This window comes from Mustelus asterias, chromosome 2, assembly GCF_964213995.1.
Source record: "Mustelus asterias chromosome 2, sMusAst1.hap1.1, whole genome shotgun sequence".
NCBI lineage: Eukaryota > Metazoa > Chordata > Chondrichthyes > Carcharhiniformes > Triakidae > Mustelus > Mustelus asterias.
The window spans coordinates 152,147,605-152,166,469 of NC_135802.1; the positions used below are offsets into that span (position 1 = coordinate 152,147,605).

The window sequence follows — 18,865 nt, forward strand, 5'->3', positions numbered from 1 at the left end:
GCTTGCGCTACCAAATAAACCTGTTGGACTTTAACTTGGTGTTGTGAGACTACTTACTGTGCCTACCCCAATCCAAAGCCGGCAACTCCATATCATGACTCCCTGTTGCTGGCAGAGATCCAGTTAGAAGTCTACCCTGCACAGATAATAAGGCCAAAAGAATAAATTCCTCCTGGTCCATGACATGTCTCAAGGGCAGGCGAAGGTCTCATCCTAAACCACTTGGGAGTAGATTCAGGAAAGACCAGCCTCTAATGTTTCTCTGACTGAAATCCACTAGCTCAAGCGCAGTCTCGAAATAAAACTTCAGACTTTCCCACTTGTTTTTGTCCAATGCCAGCCACCTGGGCAATTCTAACACAAGGTGGTAGAAAAATCAAACCATGAAAGTTCAATAACAAAGGGGCGGCATGGTGGTACAGTGGTTAGCACTGCTGTCTCACAGCGCCAGGGACCCGGGTTCGATTCCCGGCTTGGGTCACTGTCTATGCGGAGTCTGCATGTCCTCCTAGTATCTGCATGGGTTTCCCCCGGGCGCTCCAGTTTCCTCCCAGAGTCTGAAAGACGTGCTGGTAAGGTGTATTAGCCATGCTAAATTCTCCCTCAGTGTACCTGAACAGGCACCAGAGTGTGGCGAGGAGAGGATTTTCACGGTAACTTCATTGCAGTGTTAATGTAAGCCTACTTGTGACACTAATAAATAAACTTTAAATTAACATTGCCAAAATAAGATTGTGCCAGCTGACAGTCTTTAGATGTAGCATTTGATTCAAATCTCAGTAGGTTATTGCTAATAAAAAAAATGACTTTCCAAACACTCTTCATGAATCTGGTCATGATTAAATGTTCATTAATTAAACCTTTTACCAAAGTCAGGGATAGAGTATGGCAGCCATATGAACTCTCAGTAACCTGTGAAACAAATCCTGATTAAATAGTATCTTTAAATAGCACAATACAGCTGAAATGTCACACCCATTTGTAAACATTTTAAAAAATACTTTTATGTGTGCCTAATTTTCATTCTGTTCCCACCTACAGCCTGGAGGTGCAAGCAACACTATAATTAATCCAAACTGCTTTTCTCATGAACAAAAATGGGTAGATTGGCACAGAATTCAACTTCTAGCACCAACAGCATAAACCGTTTCCATTTTGCATGCTAGGCTTTTAAGATGCAACTTACGTGGGATGCCAGGAAGACCTTTCTCACTGGAGAAAGGGAACCCTTTTGGATTAGAGTGGATCTCTTAGGTGACAGGGAGTGGTAACACTGGTGGATGCTGTCACATATCCACAATCTATTTGAATAAGATTTGAAAGGATTCCACAATGATTAGATTGAGAAGATTAAAAAAAAAAGTTTTCATCAGCAATTGGGAAGGTTTTTTTTATTAATTCATGGGAATGTGGGTGTCGTTGGTGAGCTCCCTATTTATTGCCCATCCCTAATTCCCCCCAAGGTGGTGGTGAGTTCCCTTCTTGAATCTTTGCAATCCATCTGGTATAGGTACACTCGCAGTACCATAAGGGAGGGAGTTCCAGGATTTTAACCCAGCAAGGGTGAAGGAACAGCGATACATTCCCAAGTCAGGATGATGTGTGGCTTGGAGAGGTACTTCCAATAGATCCCATGTGTCTGCCGCACTTTTCATTTAGATGGTAGTGATCATGGGTTTCAAAGGTGAGTTAGAATCATAGAATCATTACAATGTAGAAGAAGGCCATTTGGCCCATCAAGCCTGCACCGACAACAATCCCACCCAGGCTCTATCCCTACTAGTCCCCTTGACACTAAGGGGCAATCAACCTTACCCACACATCTTTGGACTGCAGTACAACTTGTAAATGGTGCACAATGCTGTCACTGTGTATCAGTGGTGGAGGGAGTGAATATTTGTGAATGGGGTATCAATTAAGTAGGCCTCTTTGTCCTGGATAGTAAAGTTAAAGTTTATTTATTAGTCACAAGTAGGTTTACATTAACACTGCAATGAAGGATAGTGTTGAGATTCTTGAGCGTCTTTGGGGCTGCACTCATCCAGACAACTGGAGAGTATCCCCATCACCCTCCTGACTTGACCAGCATGGTGGCACAGTGGTTAGCACTACTGCCTCACGGTGCCAGGGACCCGGGTTACATTCCTGGCTTGAGTCACTGTCTGAGTGGAGTCTGCACATTCTCCCCATGTTGCGTGGGTTTCTTCTGGGTGCTCTGGTTTCCTCCCACAGTCTGAAAGACATGCTGGTTAGGTGCATTGGCCATACTAAATTCTCCCTCACTTGTACCTGAACAGATGCGAGAGTATGGTGACTGGGGGATTTTCACAGTAACTTAATTGCAGTGTTAATGTAAGTCTACTTGTGACACTATAAATAAACTTTTAAAATGTGCCATATAGATGGTGGACAAGCTTTGGGGGGGTCAGCAGGTGATTTACTTGCCACAGGATTCTGAGATTCTGATCTGCTCTTGTAGCTGCAGTATTTATATGGCTGATCCAGTTCAGTTTCTAGTCAATGGTAACCCCCAGGATATTTTTATTCATTCGTGAGACAAGGATGTCGCTGGTGGCCAGCATTTATTGCCCATCCCTAGTTGCCTTTGAGAAGGTGCTAGTGAGCAACTGAGTAGTTTGCTAGGCCAGTTGAGAATCACCCACATTGTTGTGGCTTTGGAGTCACATGTTGGTCAAGACCAGCTAAGGCTGACAGATTTCCTTCCCTAAAGGACATTTGTGAACTAGATAGATTTTTTATGACAATTGACAATGGTTTCATAGTCATCAGTATATTCTTAATTCCAAATTTTTTTTCATTGAACGCAAATTCCACCATCTGCTGTGGTGGGATTCGAACCCAGATCCCCAGAACATGAACTAAGTTTCTGGATAAATAGTTTAGTGATAATACCATTAGGCCATTGCATCTCCCGACCGAGAAATGCTCTGCTTGGGTTTTTGTGAAAACTCTTGGATATCAAAAGAAATGGAGGTGGCATAAATAAACTCTCTGTTTCAGGAAATTCTTTGGCCAATAAGAACTGCCATTCCTGTAATGAAATCTGTGATCTTTGTTCTGAAATGTTACTTTGAAACCATTCATTATATTTTCACCATCTGTTGCAGATAATGAGTAGTTTGCTAAGGAGTTCATTTGTGAAACTATCTTGCTGCTGAAAAGTCTCCTGTCCCATCTGTACTGCTGAACAAAGAGAAGTCATGATGTGGAGATGCCGGCGTTGGACTGGGGTGGGCACAGTAAGAAGTTCAACAGGCTTATTTGGAATCACGAGCTTTCGGAGTGCTGCTCCTTCATCAGGTGAGTGGAGAGGTAGGTTTCACAAACACAGCATTTATAGACAAAGACACAATTGCAAGATAATGGTTGGAATGTGAGTCCTTACAGGTAATCAAGTCTTTACAGGTACAGGCAGTGAAAGTGGAGAGAGAGATAATCACAGGTTAAAAGGATGTGAATTGTCTCAAGCCAGGATAGTTAGTAAGATTTTGCTAACTATCTTAGCAAAGATAGTTAGCAAAATGGTGGGGGTTACACGTAGTGTGACATGAACTCAAGATCTTGGTTGAGGTCGTCCTCATGCGTGCGGGACTTGGCTATCAGTTTCTGCTCAGTGACTCTGCGCTGTTGTGTGTCTTGAAGGCTGCCTTGGAGAACGCTTACCCGAAGATCGGAGGCTGAATGCCCTTGACCGCTGAAGTGTTCCCCGACAGGAAGGGAACACTCCTGCCTGACGATTGTCGCGCGGTGTCCATTCATCCATTGTTGTAGCATCTGCATGGTCTCGCCGATGTACCATGCCTCAGGACATCCTTTCCTACAGCGTATGAGGTAGACAATGTTGGCTGAGTCGCATGAGTAAGTACCGTGTAGCTGGTGGTGTTCTCACGTGTGATGGTGGTATCCGTGTCGATGATCCGGCACGTCTTGCCGTGGCAGGGTTGTGTGGTGTCGTGGTTGCTGTTCTCCTGAAGGCTGGGTAGTTTGCTGTGAACAATGGTCTGTTTGAGAGTGCGCGGTCGTTTGAAGGCAAGTAGTAGGGGTGTGGGGATAGCCTTGGCGAGATATTTGTCTTCATCAATGACATGTTCAAGGGTCCAAAGAAGATGTTGTAGTTTCTCTGCTCCGGGGAAATGCTGAACAAAGAGAACGCTGAGCTTTTCTGAATATCAGTTTCTCATATATACATGTTGTCAAGTCATAGTTGGCAGAAATTAGAGCTACTTTGCATATTCATACTCCGTCCTCATTTTGTGCTTTTGCAATTTAAATCTTTACTACCTAAATTCCCCTGACTCCCGCTCTCCCCAGATTCACTTCCCCGTCTTTATTCAATCCCAATCCGTACATTATCTTCCTGACCCACGTCCTAGGAAACATTTCTGAGTCAACAAATGAAGTGTAAATGTGAATTCTTTCCTCTAACATATGTAAAATGGTTAAAAAAAACCAGTAAGCTTAATGGATAAAAGCAAATTATTGCAGATGCTGGAATCTGAAACCAAAAGAGAAAATGCTGGAAAATCTCAGCAGGTCTGGCAGCATCAGTGAGGAGAGAAAAGAGCTGAGGTTTCAAGTCCAGATGACCCTTCGTCAAAGCTTAATGGTTAAGTGGATCAAACAATTCTGTTAAATATTGCTATTCTTGATACTTCAGTCCTTGCACAGGTTTTATCTAATTTGCAATATTTGTGCAGAGTAAACATATGTGTGCAGAATTTGAAGTACCACATAATGAAGCAAGCAAGGAATGATACAGTCACATACAATGTTTATAAATATATGGATCATATTTGTATATTTATTGAAATTATCTTATTTCAGATCTAAGTACTAATGATAAAATATATAGCAACAACAAAAATCCCTATTTTAAATATCTTGAGAATTCTCTATTACCCAAACGTATATGGGATTATCAGAATTTAACTGCAAGACTATTATAAGATTAAAATAACATTAAGCAAGGTTTTTTTCTTTACTATGCATATGGGAAGAGGCAAGATTCTCTCAGCCTCCTGTGTCTCAGCAATGGGAAGCCATTCGCTGGCTTTGTGGGTCCCACAGTTATCATTGGATTTTCTTGTGGAGCCACCCCACGCCACCAGGGAGCCCGTGGCAGGGATGCGCTGCCGGTAGGACCGGAGAATCCTGCCGGCATGAACGACCAGTGAATTCATCTCACGTTGGATGCAAAATGTGAAGTAGAACTGAGTTTGTATGTCAGAGTAGGCCATTACGCTTTGACAAAAGGAACAATGATCAAGAACCAGGCACAACAGAGGCAGAAGATAATGGGACTGATTTTTCTACCATGTCCCTGTTGCCCAAGCGTGAACTGTGCTTTGCAACTTTTCTTATATGAATAGGTGAGTCACAGAAGATTCAAGCAAAAGCTTATGAACATATTGTATGCATATAGTTTTATTTACAGTGCGAGGCAATGAAACATGAAGTTAAAATGCTGTAATAACCTATGCTTAGCCTTACTACTGTAATCATAAGTGATGTCTTTAAATAAACTTAATAAGAAAGAACTATTTGGTGTGATCACTGGCTCATGGTTAGTCAGCCTTATCTTAATCAGAGTAACTTTGGGCAATACCTGTCTCAAAAATTAGCCTGTTTTAAAAAAATGTTTTATTCCATTCTTAAAGTTACAAACCCAATGATCAGAATGGACCGGGCAAACCCAACTCCATTCCTTGCTTGCTCCAAAAACCAAATTCAAATTCCAATTGAATCCAATTCAAGATCCCCACAAGAGAGACAAACAAGGTCCAAGCTGACAGAATTGAGGCATTGCATCCCATCTTGGGCTTGATCTGATGCTTAAAGTTAAAAGATTATTTATTAGCCACAAGTAGGCTTACATTAACACTGCAATGAAGCTACTGTGAAAGATTCAGTTGTGCAGACTCAGCTGGATTACCATTGCGGGTGCAGGCGTAGTTGCTTTTCACCAACTTGATGGTTTATTGCTGCTCTTCCGTCGATGGTGGTTCACCCATGGATTCTAGCAACTGCTCCAGAGAATATCAGCTGTAACTGTTGAGCAGTTGTTGGAAACGTTCTTTCCAGCATTGACAGATGGCACTGTCATGCTTAAGAAGGGGCGGCTTGGTGGCACAGTGATTAGCATTGCTGCCTCACAGCACCAAGGACCTGGGCTTGATTCCCGGCTTGGGTCACTGTCTGTGTGGAGTCTGCACATTCTCCCAGTGTTTGCCTGGGTTTCTTCCAGGTGCTCTGGTTTCCACCCACACTCCAAAGATGTGTAGGTTAGGTGGATTGGCCATGTTAAATTGCCCCTTAGTGCTCAATATGTGTAGGTTTGGGGGATTAGAGGGGTAAATACGTGGGATTTCTGGGATAGGCTCTGGATAAGATGAGTTGGTGCGGTCTCCTTCTGCAGTGTAGGGATTCTATGATTAACCTCTATGATTAAGAGAAACACCATCCTGTGAGCAAAGGGGATTTTGTCCATTTGACCTTGGTCTATAGATGGTCCTCCCTGGTCACTCTGAAAAAGCTTTGTTTCTCGTGATGGTCAGCATAGTGTTGGATCACTTGGGATTTTCCCTTCCCACCAAATATACTTTATCGCCTGGATTTGTCTTTGAGAGTCAGTCTTAAGCTATTGCAATGCTGCCTTCGTGACTTGCAACCTTGGGCTGTTCTGCTGGGCAAAGAGGTTTGCTTGTTTTTGTTCTGGGAGGGGGGATCACATATTTCAGCACAATTCCCGTCGGACCAGTCCTGGTGACGATTATAGAATTACAGAAATTCCATTTTAGGTAACAATCAGAACACGTGGTTGATATCAACGGCCATGTTTGTACGGAAATGCCATGCTTCAGCTCATTATTCTAAATCGATGGCTGTTGAATGACTGAAGGGGTCTCATTGAAGAAATTTTCTCAACACCAGTTTCACTGGTTGATTTCTGATGCTCGATGGAAAGAGGACAGGAGCGGAACATCTAATCTTGGTGAAAGGAGGTCGGGGACACAAGGAAAGAAATAGAAACAAAGAAACACAGAAACTAGAAACAGGAGAAGGCTATCTGGCCCTTCGGGTCTGCTCTGCCATTCATTATGATCATGGCTGATCATCAAATTCGATATCCTGATCCCCCCTTCCTTAATGAAAGGAGTAAATGACTTTGAAAAAACACTCGGCAGTCAAGAGGGAGAAACAGTTTAAAGAGAAAGAAAGGGTTTACACAAATGTGATCAACAGTAGAGACTCTGGGCCTGATTTTACCAAAACTTCATGCCTGTTTTTGGGCGCGAAATCGCGGTAAAGTTGGGCGTCGGGTCTTTAACGCGATCTGCACCCGAATCCGAGCAGATCGCGGCTTTACTGACACCCGATTCGGGCGCAGGTCCGGCGCGCGCCCGAATCGGGCGGCCCGACGATTTAAATGCATTTGCATGCATTTAAATCGACTTAATGACTGCTCGCCCAACTCTACCATCAAATTCCACTTTACCGTCTTCTGGCCCGATCCGCGTCCACGCTGTTACTGACCTGCAAAATAAAAGTCTGAAGTTGCCGCTGCAGCCTCCGAAGAGCGGGGTCAGAGACTACAACGGCTCTCTGACCCAGGTCATCCTCTGGTCGGGGCGGGAGGGGGGTGGGAGGAGGAGAGGGGGTGTGACGTCTCATCCTCTGGTCGGGGGGCGTTCCGCTGCCTGTCTGCGGCCGATCCCTCCTGGCACCATCACTGGTTCACTACCAGCCACAGATTACTCTTCCCTGCAGGTGCGAGAGAGCGGGAGAGATGGCTGTGGCTGGTAGTGAACCAGTGATGGTGCCAGGAGGGATCGGCCGCAGACAGGCAGCGGAACCCCCCTGACCAGAGGATGATACGTCACGCCCCCTCTCCACCCCCCCCCTCCCCCCCCCCCCCCCCCCCCGAGGGGATACATCACACCCCCTCTCCATCCCCCCCCAGGGGATGATCGGTCACACCCCCTCCCCTCCCCGCTCCCCAGGGGATGATCGGTCACACCACCCTGACCAGAGGATGAACGTCAGCCGCTTTCTCCACTTTCTGCTTTTTCTTTTGCGCCCGGGCGTGCTGTCAGATTTTTTTCGAACTGCACATGCGCAGTTCAGAGCTCTGCTCGGTCCGCCAGCGCTAAGCCCCGCACACAGCACGGATCGGGCCGGAGCCGGCAAAACGCGTATGGGCGCGCTGGAAAGAGGATTCCAGGCACGGATCTATTTGACGCCCAGAGCCGGCACTTAGACTCAAAATGGTAAAATTCCCCCCTCTGACTGGGAGAAACAAGAACAACAACAAAATGATACAAAAAAAGCAATAAGTATTCCAAGAAGAGAATACGGGGAAAAACTTGAGGACTATTGAAGATAACACTAAAAGCTGCTACAAGTATATTAAAAGAAAGAGGGTGGCCAAGTGTAAGGTGGGGACTGTAAAGACAATCATGTGGTATTGTAAATAAAAATAAGTAAATAGCAGAGCTACGAAATAATGACTTTGTCTTGGCAGCATAGGAAGCAGACACCGTATTAGATATGAACAAAACTGAAATTAAATCAAGGGGAGGAGCTTAATAGAAGTAAACTCACGGTAATGGAGGGAAAAGAGACTGGAAATTGACAAATTTCCAGGACCCAATGGCCCTATTCCAGGATAGTAAAAGAAATAATGCGGATGCTTTAGTCACAATCTTTCAAAACTCTCCCCATTTAGGAATTGTCCCCTTTGCATTAGAAAATTGCCAGTATTGTTCCATTATTGGAGAAGGGAGGGAAACAGGAGATTGTAAATCCGTGAATCAAACAAATGTTATGGTTAAGTTACTGGAATCAGGTATTCAGGGCAAAGCGATGAGTACTTGGACGAATATGATCTGCTCAGAGAGAGTAAGCATGGATTCGTAAAGGGTTAAAGCATATTTAGCAAGCCTAATTGACTTTTTTTGAGGAGGTTATTTACGTGGGTAGATAAGGGAGTGATTACTGATGTTATTAGCCACAACAGAAAACAGAAAATGCTGGAAAATCTCAGCAGGTGTTACAGCATCTGTGAAGAGAGAATAGAACCAATGTTTTGAGTCTGGATGACCCATCATCAGTTATTAGTCATTAGTATGGACTTCCAGAAGACATTTGATGAGGTTTCACCTCAGCCAATGTTGACAAAAATATAAGTGCTTGGAATTGGAGGTCACCAATTGGTATGACTGAGTTGACTCATAGAATCCCTACAGCGCAGAAGAGGCCATTCAGTCCATCTAGTCTGTGCCGACTCACTGAAAGAGTATCTTACCTAGGCCCATTTCCCCACCCTAAGCCCGTAACCCCACACATTTCCCATAACTAATCCATCTAACCTACAAATCTTGGGACACTAATTTACCATGGCCAATCCACCTAACCCGCACGTCTGTGAACTGTGGGAGAAACCCGGAGCATGTAGGAAACTCACATAGACAACGGGGAGAATGTGCAAACTGCACACAGACAGTGACCCAAGGTCAGAATTGATCCCGGGTCCTTGGAGCTGTGAGGCAGCAGTGCTAACCACTGTGCTACCGTGCTGCCCAGTTGGTTAGGAGGTAGGAGATGGAGAAGTGGATATTGAGCATGTACTTCAACAGAATGTGAAAACTTTACATGATACTGAATCTCAGCTTTTATGTATCAAATACTTACTTGAAGGAAGAGTGCGAGAGAGAGTGTCATATAACAAAATTTTCTGAAGACTTGAAACACAGTGTAGTTTGGAGCAGGAAGTTGCAAAGGGATATTAAAGAGATTAAATGAATGGTGGAGGGAGTTGAATGTTGGAAAGTAAGGTCACTGGCTTTGGACCTAAGAAAGATAGATCAGCGTATTTTCTAAATGTTAAGAAGTTAAGCACTGTGGGGAGTAGAGATTGAGGGGCCCGTGTACAGGAATCATTAAAAAAAACCATTGAACTGGTACAAAAAATAATTAAAATGGAATGTTAGCTGTTACCTCAAGAGGGTTGGAATGCCAAGAGGTGAAAAGTTATGATACAGTTGTACAAAGTTGTAGTTCGACCACATCTGAAGCACTACATTCAGTTCTGGGAACCTCAGGAAAGATATATTGACCTTGGGATGGGGTGCGGTGCAGATCCACCAGAGTAAAAGGGTTAACTTATGAGGCCAGTCTACATAGTCTAGGTTTGTCTTACCTTGAGTATAGAAGATGAAGGGTGATCTACTTTAAGTGTTCAAGATAATTAAATAATTTGGGAGGGTAGATAGAGAAACTATTTCCTCTTGTGGGGAAAGGCAAAACAAAGGGGACATAACCTTAAAATTTGAGCTCAGGGTTGATCTCAGGAAGCACCTCTTCATATGATGAAATATGGAACTGTCTTATTCAAAATGCCGATGAGGCACGGTGGCACAGTGGTTAGCACTGCTGCCTCACAACGCCAGGGGCCCGGGTTCAATTCCCGGCTTGGGTCACTGTCTGTGTGGAGTTTGCACATTCTCCCCGTTTCTGCACGGGTTTCCGGTTCCTCCCAAAGTCCAAAGATGTGTGGGTTACGTTGACTGGCAATGCTAAATTGACCCTAATGTCAGGAGATTAGCAGGGTAAAGATGTGGGGTTACAGGAATAAGGCCTGGGTGGGATTGTGGTCGGTACAGGCTCAATGGGCTGAATGGCCTCCTTCCGCACTGTAGGGGTTCGATGATTGTATGAAAGATTCAAAGCTAAGATAGATTATAGGATATGGAGTGAAGGCGGGTTATTGGAGTTGATGTACAGACTAGCCTTGTTCTAATTGAATGGAGGTACAGGCTCAAGAATCTGAATGGCCTATTCCTATACTTTTGTTCTTTACTATATTCTAATGAAAACACTTCAAGGCAATCCCCCAACTTAGGTAGGTAGCATGGTAATAACATGTGGTGGATCTCAGCTGGTGGTGTAGGCAGAATTATTTTGAAATTTTATTGGAGGAAATCTATGTCTGTCGGAAAAAAATTAAGTATTTGTCAAATACAAATAAACTTAAAATAAAGTTCTTCTATTTCCCAGCATCTTGGATACTGCAATGTAAGAATGTAATTTCAGCGTCTTGCTACGATACTAAAGTGTTGCATATTAAATCGGAGGCAATGAGGGAGCAGAGAGGGTGGGTTTGGGAGGGGGGGGGGGGGCGGCTGCTTTGAGGTTGGAATAACAGAAGACTATGCTTTCTACTGATCCTACTTATATCTCCGTTCCCAGCTAGATTGAGAGTCAGGTTGGCTGATTGTGGAGCAGACCGGTCTAAAACACCAAACTACAGCTGGAGATCAAAAAGGAGCGGGGTCGGAATCAGAAACATTGCAGTGGAGGGGGTGGAGGGAAGCTTGGGACAGAGAGCGGGGCTGTAGATTAGAGGCAGAAACAGGCAAGAGATCTGAAACATAGAATCCCCACAGTGCAGAAGGAGGCCATTTGGCCCATTGAGTGTGTACCAACCAGAATCCCACCCAGGCCCTATTCCCGTAGCCCCACACATTTGCCCTGCTAATACCCCTGACACTAGGGTCAATTTATCATGGCCAATCAATCTAACCCGCACATCTTTGGACTGTGGGAGGAAACCGGAGCACCCGGAGGAAACTCACGCGGACACGGGAAGAACGTGCAAACTCCATACAGAAAGTGACCCCAGGCTGGAATTGGACCTGGGTCCCTGGCACTGTGAGGCAGCAGTGCTAACCACTGTGCCACGGTGCTGCCCAGAAGAGAGATCAGAATCGGCAGCAGTAAGGAGATCAGAGTCATGGGAAATTGAAGTTTTGTGGAGGGTGCCATCAAAGTTGTGGTTCATGCAGGGAGATTGGAGCCTTCAGTCAGGGTTTGGGCGGGTGGGTGGTTGAGGTGGGGTGGGGGGGGTTAGGGGGAGGATCTGGGGGTGTTCATTCGCAAGAGCTGGATGAAGCTGATAAACTGGATCCCACAGTTAAATATTTAAGTTCTTACCTCCATTGAGCTGCCAGGTGTGCCCGAGGTTCAAAAAACCTGGTTGGACAGGGTTAGATTTCAAATATGAGCGGTGCAGCCCCTCATTTTAATGTTCAAATGTCCAACTTACTTCCTGAGAACAGTGGTTTTCCACAATACCAGCCTCCCACTCCCCACCCTCCTCCACCCCTGGCCTCCCATCACAACTCTGCTGAAACTGGAACATGGTTCAGTTTTATTGACATTTTCACATCCCGTTCAAGCCCCGCTGCGGCTGCCAGTGAGAATGGAGAATTTGGCACTCAGCCAAATCACTGCAGCAGGACAGGATAATCCCAGCAGCAGGACAGGATAATCCCAGCAGCGGGCGAGGTAGGAGAATTTCGGCCTCCAGCTTAATATTGTCTTAACATAAGGTATATTAGAACGCAAGAATGTGGCAAAACAGCCATTTGCAATCATACTTAAGAGAATTAAATTCATACCAATTCTCAAACAATATTCCAAATGAACAAAAAAATAGAAAGAAGCAGATTAAACGCATCAGTTTTCTCACCTCTTCTTGGGCTCTCATGGTTAAAAAGGATGCCATTGACAGCAAAAAGGTTGTAAGCCTCTCTGAAGTTCACCACTATCCAGTAGGCATAAAGCTTGGCTGCTCCTGTAGAATAAACAACAACCACACGTCAGCAATGCCAATTTCTAACATAGACGGAAAATCAGTTGAAATCTGATCATTCACTGCCAACAGATCAGCTAATAACAGATTACCTGATTCAAATACAAATGAGAAGAGTCTGTTGGAAGTATTAAGGCTTCATTACTTTCCATTACTTGCTTTTGTAGAATCCCTACAGTGCAGGAAGAGGCCATTCGACCCATCGAGCCTGCACCAACAACTATCCCACCCAACCCCTCTGCCTGTAACCCGACGTATTTACCCTGTTAATCCCCCTAACCTACATATCTTGGGACACAAAGGCCGAAATTTTACCATCTGCCCACCACAAGAATTGGAGCGAGTGAGGGACGGACCATAGAATGGCCCGTTAACCTCGGGTGGGATTTTACGGTTTCGGAACGAGCGAGGCCATAAAATTTTGCCCTAAGGGGCAATTTAGCATGACCAATCAACCAAACCCGCACATCTTTGGACTGTGCGAGGAAACCAGAGCACCCGGAGGAAACCCACGCAGACACGGGAAGAATGTGCAAACTCCATACAGACAGTGACCCAAGCCAAGAATTGAACCAGGGTCTCTGGTGCTGTGAGGCAGCAGTGCTAATCATTGTGCCACTATGTTGCCCCCTTTCGCTTCCCCAATTTTCTTGCTATCTTACTTGGGGGCTTCTACCTTGCTGGAACACAGATCCGAGGGCACCAGCATATGCTGGTACAATGCACAAATGGCAATACTCACACACAAGCCTTGATGGCAAATGCCAGCAGGCTATCCAGCTGCAGGAAGCATCACAGCTCAACCTGGTTGTGTCGTTGTTCAAGGTCCATATGTTTGATTTGATTTATTATTGTCACATGTATTAGTATACAGTGAAAAATACTATTTCTTGTATGCTATACCGACAAAGCATACTGTTCATAGAGAAGGAAAGGAGAAGGCACAGAATATAGTGTTGCCGTCATAGCTAGGGTGCAGAGAAAGATCAACTTAATATAAAGTAGGTCCAATCAAAATTCTGATTGCAGCAGGGAAAAAGCTGATTTGAGTTGGTTGGGACATGTCCTCAGACTTTTGTATCTTTTTCCCGACAAAAGAAGGTGGAAAAAAGTACGTCCAGGGTGCATGGGATCCAGGATTATGGTGGCTGCGTTTCCGAAACAGCTGGAAGTGCAGACAGAGTCATTGAGTGGGAGGCTGGTTTGAGTGATGGACTGGCTCCATTCATGACCCTTTATATGTGGTCACTTTCAGCATGAGTTAGGAGTCACCAATCAGAAACAGGATCCCTTGCTAACTTTGCTGTTTTTAACCCAGGTAGACAAAGGCTAATTGCTGTATCTTTATGACTAAGCAGCTGAGATCTGCATACTGGGGCACCTGAAAGGGGTTGGTCTGGAGGCCCGAAGAGGGCCTTTGTGGGGGTGGGTAGGGGGGGGGGGTGGGGGGGGGGGGGGGGACTGTGTTGGGTTGTCTGGACGTCAGGGCACCTTTGCTGGTGTCTTTATGTCCCCATTCCAATAAGAATTGTAAGTTGGGTGAATTGCAAACTGAGGTTGAGGGGTGACCTGATAGAAGTCTACAAGATTATGAGAGGCATCGACAGAGTGGATAATCAGAAGCTTTTTCCCAGGGTGGAAGAGTCAATTACTAGGGGTCACAGGTTTAAGGTGCGAGGGGCAAGGTTTAAAGGAGATGTACGAGGCAGATCTTTTACACAGAGGGTGGTGGGTGCCTGGAACTCGTTGCCAGGGGAGGTAGTGGAAGCAGATACGATATAAACTTTTAAGGGGCATCTTGACAAATACGTGCATAGGATGGGAATAGAGGGATATGGTCCCCGGAGGGTAGGGGGTTTTAGTTAAGTCGGGTAGCATGGTCGGTACAGGCTTGGAGGGCCGAGGGGCCTGTTCCTGTGCTGTAATTTTCTTTGTTCTTTGAATCGCACTAAACTAGCCAGTGGGAAACTCCCAACTTTCCCGCTGGGGACAACATCTTGAAATGCTTTGGAACAATTCCGCCCAATAATTTTAGAAGTTGAGGAAATTGGAGAGAACATAATTTTTAAAAAAACAGCCAGCACGGTGACACAGCAGTTGACACTGCTGCCTCACAGCGCCACGGACCCGGGTTCAATTCCGTCCTTCGGTTACTTTCTGTGCGGAGTTTGCAGATTCTCCCTGTGTCTGCATGGCTTCCTTCAGGTGCTCCAGTTTCTTCCTACACTCCAAAGATGTGTGGGTTAGGTGGATTGGACATGCTAAATTGCTCCTTAGTGTCCAAAGATATGTAGGTTAGAGGGATTAGCAGGAGTTGGGCCTGGATAAGATGCTCTGTCAGAGAGTTGATGTAGACTTGATGGGCCGAATGGCCTCCTTCTGTACTGTAGGGATTCTATTATTCTATTCTTAAAATAGGAGTTAAAATAGGAGATAAATCCATTAACTATGTCAAGGGGTCATCTGGACTCGAGAGATCAGCTCTTTTCTCTCCTTACAGATGCTGCCTAGGCCTGCTGAGATTTTCCAGCATTTTCTCCTTTGATTTCAGATTCCACCATCTGCAGTAATTTGCTTTTATAATTCCATAACTTACATTCTGACAAATTTTCGCACGCGCGTTAATTAGTAAGAGGATCACAATTTAGAAACCAAAAAGCAATGAATCTGATTAATTTCTAAATTTCTCCATATTTAACATCTCGATCACAGTTTTAAATGCTATAAACTGGACATTTGAAATGGACAGCTTTAAAAAAAAATACAATTGAGCAATAAAGCTCCCACTCCTTTGGGTATACCTGAAAATTAGTTTTGTTTGGTATGTTATAAAGCATATCTGTCACCTAGTCTAGATACTTCCTTCATTCTTTACCTTCCATTCAAATGACCTTCAACTCAAAGATACATATATAATGCACACAAATCCATGAAAGTACTTGCCATATGGTGACCGAGGGTAGAAAGGGGTAGTCTCCTTCTGTGGGATTTCCTGCACTTTGCCAAACAGCTCACTGGTGGAGGCTTGATAGAACTTCACTGTATTTACAAGGCCACAGGTTTTAACGGCATCCAGAAGTCTCAGGGTACCAACACCATCAACATCTGCAGTGTACTCTGCTAGGTCAAAGGAGATCTAAAGGAAATGCAAAAATAAAGGCTTACTCACAGACAGCAGAGAGATGGACTGCGAAAGATGTCTTTGTTACAAGGGATATGGGGCTTTTTTTTTTAAGAGGATAATCCGAGTGAGTCTGACAACATTAGGCTCAAGCAAAATCTATTGAATCAGTTGAAGCAGCAATAAAATCAAATGTGTATCAGTAAGATCAAATAAAATCATCCTTTACTGTCAGTGGTCTTGCTCAAGTCAGAATGTTAGAGGTTCCCAAGCCCATTCCAAAACTTAAGTATATGGTCTAAGGCTGGTACTTAAGGTGTCAGCTTTTAGATGAGATGTTAAACTGAGACCCCATTTCTCCTTTCAGGTGGATATACAAGATCAAGGCTGGAATTCTCCAAACATGCATGTTCCGCTGCGGCAGCCAGCAAGCACGGAGAATTAGGCGCTCTGCTAAATTTCCGTTCACTGCAGCTGGACCGGAGAATCCTGTCGGCGTTAACGGCCGGAGAATCCCGCTCCATGTCACCAACTGATAAAAAAGCAAAGGAGTTTTCCCAGTGTCCTGCCAGCATTTACCCCTCAATAACCACCATCAAATACAAATTGATTACTTATCTTACTGGCCTTTGTAGGGCCTTGCTGTGTACAAGTTAGGTTGCTGTAATTCCCTACAAAATGCTAGTGAAAATATTTCAGAAGTAATTCACTGGATGTAAAGTGTTTCCAGAGGATGTGAAAGGCATGATGAAAATGCAACTTCTTTATTTTTCCTTACTATATTATTATATGTGAACGTACCAATCCATAATCAACAACTTACATTCATCTATGCCTTTAATGTGCTCAAAGTTCCACAAAGTCCCTCCTAAATGTAACATATATTGGCAAGGGTGGTGAATAAGACCAAAGTTCAACATTATTTTAAAAGTAAGCTTAAATTTCAGAGCTACAGGGCCGAAATGAACCATGAAACCTGCTTTCTTTGCAAAATCGGATGTAATTTCCATAAATCCAAAAGATATTTCATCAGCAATTATTCATAATGAAGAAGGTTTTCATCTGGGGACAGGGGCAAGGAGGAGACGGTAAATAAACTAATTAGAAAAGAAAGCCCACACAGATGCAGAGAGACAGATGCCAAGAGATTTCCCCTGGTTCATTCTCATGAGCCTCGTACTGACTGGCTGTAGATCACACCAGACACTGGAGTGGAAGCAGGATCCCTGCTGACTCAGCTACAAAACAGTGAGCGCAGGATCTGTTTCCAGAATGGGTGGCGATCACATCAAGCAAAAGGCAGGCACCGCATGGAATTCCCTATTGGAGTGATTTCCTGGACTGGTCAGGGAGGAATTTCCCAGTTTCTTTTCCCTGTTTTTCTCTGTTCTTCTCCCAGATGACCTCATGCTTTTTGGGAGTATGGTGAAGAGTGAACATATTGTGATACACTGAGCATTATGATTGTATAGAAGGAGCTTAACAGTCCACGGAGACTTCTTGGGTGGGATTTTCTGGCCATGCTTGCCCCAAAACCGGAAAATACAGCCCAAGGTCAATGGACCTTTGCATGGTCCGTGTCCCACCCAGGATGGGGCGGGACGGCAAAATTCCCCCTATGGTGGCCGTCATAATTTGAATTTGTATGCTCATAAAACGTCAGCATTTTGGATTCACTACATACACAAAAATCAAATTGAGAATAATGCGTGGGAGAAACGTAAAGAAGAAAAGTAAAATGCATTAAAAATTCCTCAAAAATCAAAAAGCTGTAGCTTTTACGGTGTACATACCTTTGCTGAGAGATAGCACTATCACAATCAACATCTACATTATCTTAACAAGTAGACAATATAGATATGCAATAGACTGGCTTGGTTTACTTTAACATCCACTTAACTTTTATGAATTTGGATTTCTTATTTTAAATGCATTAATATGTCAACCTAATCCCCTAGAACTCATTTTTGTTGAGAGCTAAAATTACTGCCACAGTCTAAGTCCTCCATTAAGGCTATAATGACAGACACAGAATTTACAATCCACTATCTATTTGGCTAACCATTTGTCCTCAAGCTAGATAACTTTTTTTCCCTAGTCTGAAACAGGGTATTCAATCTTAGTTCTTTTTCAGGAAGTGGCGGAGGCACCAATGAGTTTTGCCGCCACGTATAGGCATCAGCAGTCAGCAAATGGCTTGCAAGGGTTAGCATCTATTCTCTCTGTCGATCCACACTTTTATTAGACTTCATTAGTGGAATGCACAGATCATCAGATAAGGAAATGAAACAGAGCGCTGTGAGAGATAAAACTACACTTGAGAATCAGACTGTCCATAAAACTATGTCAGGAAAGTACACCCTCCTCATCATTCCCCCTTATCTCTCAACCATTCATTATTAATTTGATGGAGTGGGGGATCTGAAAAAGACTCTATGGCACTCGCTGTTTATCTTTCATTACAATCTTCAACCTACTGTTCACAATTTTTGCAGTTTCGAAATGACACAAAAGCTACCAGTCAGGACTTTATGGCTTTGCACTGAAGATCACAGGCTGCCTGAATATATACTGACCAAAGGTATGGGGTTGCGAGAAGACAAAATGAACCTTCTAGTTGTGAAATGTTGTGATTTTTATGATTAGTGACACTATTGTAACTTTAAAGTTTGGCTAGGAGGTAAAATTCAAGCTGTGCCCAAAGCTTTTAACTAAAATCAAAAGCGTAGACACTTGAGAGCAGCAGTGCTGAGATGTAAATGGATATCCAATTCATGTTTCTTTATATGCATCATGGGAGTTGAAGACTCAGTGTAAAATGTGGGAGGTGAACAACTCTGGCTTTCTAACATTTGTTTCATCTTATTCCCACAGAAATAAAAGGAACAAAGAAGCACAACGTCAATAAAAAGTTAATCGCACATTAACGTAACTATTTTAGCATTTGACTACAGGGAACTATCTTTAAATCACATCTGAACTGTGTTTGTCATACAACTCAAGACAAATATTCTGATTTAACTAACATACCAGCTATCTTTCTCAGTTGGAAGCAGCCCAATTAACCACTA

The 18,865-nt window shown here is 44.0% G+C and overlaps 1 protein-coding gene across 1 annotated transcript in view; it reads right to left on the minus strand.

Annotated features, from left to right (window-relative positions):
- Window positions 1-18,865, minus strand: part of gmds (GDP-mannose 4,6-dehydratase) — a 563,765-nt gene that overhangs the window by 365,003 nt on the left and 179,897 nt on the right. Inside the window, exons 5-6 of the mRNA XM_078198517.1 lie at window positions 15,617-15,809; window positions 12,551-12,655 (exon numbers count right to left, since the gene is read on the minus strand). Coding sequence (XP_078054643.1) covers window positions 12,551-12,655; window positions 15,617-15,809 — 298 coding nt within the window. The remainder of the gene's footprint in view (window positions 1-12,550; window positions 12,656-15,616; window positions 15,810-18,865) is intronic.